The sequence below is a fragment of the Nicotiana tomentosiformis genome, chromosome 6 (genome assembly GCF_000390325.3).
Source record: "Nicotiana tomentosiformis chromosome 6, ASM39032v3, whole genome shotgun sequence".
Lineage (NCBI taxonomy): Eukaryota > Viridiplantae > Streptophyta > Magnoliopsida > Solanales > Solanaceae > Nicotiana > Nicotiana tomentosiformis.
The window spans coordinates 74,314,560-74,318,203 of NC_090817.1; the positions used below are offsets into that span (position 1 = coordinate 74,314,560).

At 35.1% G+C, this 3,644-nt stretch overlaps 1 protein-coding gene across 1 annotated transcript; it reads left to right on the plus strand.

Annotated features, from left to right (window-relative positions):
• Positions 1–1,519: 1,519 nt before the first annotated feature.
• LOC138894220 (uncharacterized) lies at positions 1,520–3,231 on the plus strand. Its single transcript, XM_070178902.1, has 2 exons — positions 1,520–2,327; positions 2,921–3,231. The coding sequence occupies exons 1-2, from the start codon at positions 1,520–1,522 to the stop codon at positions 3,229–3,231; spliced, it is 1,119 nt and encodes a 372-aa protein (XP_070035003.1).
• Positions 3,232–3,644: the final 413 nt, after the last annotated feature.

Below are 3,644 nucleotides of genomic sequence, written 5' to 3' on the forward strand. Positions count from 1 at the left end.
CCATCATAAAAACCTATTGGAACCTTCAAATCTAGATTCCAAGGTTGTTTGCTCAAAAGTCCAATCTTAGCCAATTCTCCTAACTTAAAGCTTACGAAACTAGAAATTTCCTTCCAAATCAACTCCGAACTTCCCGAAATTAAATTATGGCCATGTACAAGTCAATATACCTGAAGTGAAGCTACTCAAGGCCTCAAACTATTGAATGACGAGCTAGAACTCAAAACGACCGGTCGGGTCGTTACACACACAGTCATTTAATTGATTTTCTGTAACTTGTTGAAGCTGCTAAGTATAATGGAGTATCTCCTGAAGCAATCAAGTTAAGGTTATTTCCTTTTTCTTTAAAAGGAGATGCCAAACTTGGTTACAAAGTTTGCCTCAATGATCTATTGCCTTATAGGATCAGATGACTCAAAAAAGTTTGAACAAATAGTTTTCTCCTGCTAAAACTACAAAATTAAGACAAGACATATCTTATTTCTTGCAGACTGACACCGAGTCAGTATATCAAGCTTGGGAAAGATTAAATGAAATGTCCACACTATGATATTCCTGAACATATCCAGTTATATATTTTTTATCACGGGTCAAAACCTTCTTATAGAAATGTGATAGTTGCAGTTGCGGGAGGTTATGTAATGGGAAAATCCATAGATGAAGCATTGCTATATTGAATGAAATTTTTGAGAATGTCATCCAATGGCCATCTGAGCATTTAATCATCAAGAAAGTAGCTACAGTAAATCAGGCAGATGCTTTAAATACGCTAACACAATAAATTGTTTCTTTGGCACAAAAGTTTGAATCTTTACAGCTGAATACACAACAAACAAGCCAGTCTGAGGCTTGTGACTTGTGTGGAGGAAACCATCAGAACCATGAGTATCAAGAAACCAATCACAATGATGAGCATGTCAATGTCATCGATTACAAGCAGTATCCTTTTGGAAGTCCAATGTCACAGAAACATTGAGGTTTTCAATGGAGCAATCCAAATGGTGTTGTGAACTCTCAAAGCTTCTAGAAGCAACAAATACAAGGTCCACTTGGATACTAGAATCCAAACCACTGTCAATCAAACTTCAGACTTATCAGCAGCAACTCCATATCAGCAAAGGCCTCAACAAGACCATACTAGTCTTGATGACCTTCTGTACAAGTACATTAAGGTCACTGATGAAAAGATAGAGAGCCAAAATTCATCCCTCAAAATATGGAAATTAAGTTGAGCTGATTGGCAGCTCTTATGTCAGAAAAGATTCAGGGTCCCTTACCAAGAAATACAGAGTAAACCTCAAACAAGCACCTTAAGGACATCACCTTAGGGTCAGGTAAGGAACTCGATGAACCTTATGGAGACAGACAAGAAAAGAACCAACCAGAACAACATGTAGAATATGGTAAGAATGTTCAAAAACCATTTGAACCATCAGAGGAGAAATAAGTAAAGAAAAAAGAAGAAAAGAATATTGAAAAATTGAGTCCTCTCCCTGTGACAATTCCTTTTTCACAAAAAATGAAAAGAGAAAAGCTTGATAGTCAATTTGCAAAAATTTTGGAGATTTTAAAACAGATTCAAATCAATATTCTGTTCACTGATGCTTCACTACAAATGCCTTCATATGCCAAATTTTTAAAAGAAATTTTGTCAAGTAAAAGAAAATTGGAAGAAGTTTATGTGGTAATGCTTACTGAAAAATGCAATGGTATACTTCAAAATAAGCTATCACAAAAACATGGTGACCTAGGCAGTTTTACAATTCCATGCACTTTGGGAGGAGTATATTTTGAAAAAGCACTATGTGATTCTGGAGCTTCAAAAAATTTGATGCCATTTTCTATCTTTAGAAAATTGAATCTCGGTGAAATGAAAGATATAGATGTTTCTCTTAAGTTTGCAGATCAAAGTACTAAGACACCTAAGGGAATAATTGAAAATGTACTTGTAAGAGTAGATAAGCTTATTTTTCCTATGGATTTCATAGTACTTGAAATGAAGGAATGTAGTGATGAACCGATAATTTTGGGTAGACCTTTTCTTGCTACAAGTACAGCAATCATAGATGTCCATCAAGTACAACTAATTTTGAGAGTTGATGAAGAAAGAGTCATTTTTGATATGCAAAAGATACTAAGGTTTTCAGGAGATGAGGCATCATCTTCGTGTTTTTCAATTGACGTGATTAGTTATCTTACAGATGAATTCAAAGATGATCAATTAATTTCAGAGTCAATAGAAAGATGTTTGGCCATAGCTGGCACCACACAGGATGATGATCCTATCATCAGAAGAGAAACTGAAATATTAGAAAAAGATTCTAAAGGTGAGGAGATGCAACCAGAACAAGTTCAACCAAAAATTAAACTCAAAGTTCTCCCATCTCATTTAAAATAAATTTATCTTGAGGAAGAATTATTTCCAGTAATTATTTCATCTTTTCTTACTACATGACAAGAAGAAAAATTGATTGAAGTATTGAAAGCACACAAAGGAGCCCTGAGATGGACTATTAAAGTTATCAAAGGGATTAATCCAGTTGTTTGTACACACAGAATCCTCATGGAGGATAGCTACAAGCCAATAGTCCAACCCCAAAGGAGATTGAATCCAGCAATGCAGGAAGTGGTGAAAAAAGAGATTGTAAACTTTTTAGCGACATGTATCATTTACCCAATTTCAGACAATCCTTAGGTAAGACTTGTTCAGGTAGTACCAAAGAAAGGAGGTATGACTGTTATAATAAATGAAAGTAATGAAATCATACCTACCAGGACCGTCACAGGATGGAGAGTCTGTATTGATTACAGACGTTTCAATGATGCTACTATAAAAGATCATTTTCCTTTATCATTTATTGATCAAATGTTGGAAAGAATTGCAGGATATTATTTTACTGTTTTCTTGATGGTTATTCAGGGTATAACCAGATACCAATTGCACCAGGAGATCAAGATAGGACAACTTTCACATTTCCTCATGGAACATATGCCTATAGGAGAATGCTATTTGGTCTGTGCAACGCCCCTGCTACATTTCAGTGTTGCATGTCAGCAATTTTTTCTGACATGACTGAAAAGTTTCTTGAATTTTTTATGGATGATTTTACACTCTTTGGCAAAACATTTGAAGATTGTTTTCATCATTTGACCTTAGTTATTAAGAGATATGAAGAGACAAATTTGATTTGTCACGACCCAAAATCCATTATAGATCGTGATGGCGTCTAACGCCGCTGTTAGGCAAGCCAACGATGATTTACCAATTTGATTGCTCATTTTATTACTTTCGAAATCACAAATTTTAATAAGAAAAGGAGATTTACACTTCCAAATCACGGGAACATACAACATTTGTAATTTATAAAAGAAATGAAAGGCAATAATAATGTACGAAACCCTAAGCATCAACTAGTATAACCTCAAAACCCGATGTCACAAGTGCATGAGTATTTTTCTAAGGAGTACAATAATAATACAACATCTGTCTAGAATGTAAATAAGATAGGATAAAATAAATAGTACGATGAAGACTCGGTGGACTGTGATGCGTAGCCTGAATTGCAACTGACCTAAAGTCTCCTCAACAGATGCGCCTACGCACCATTATGATCACCAAATGAACCTGTCAGATCCTGCACATT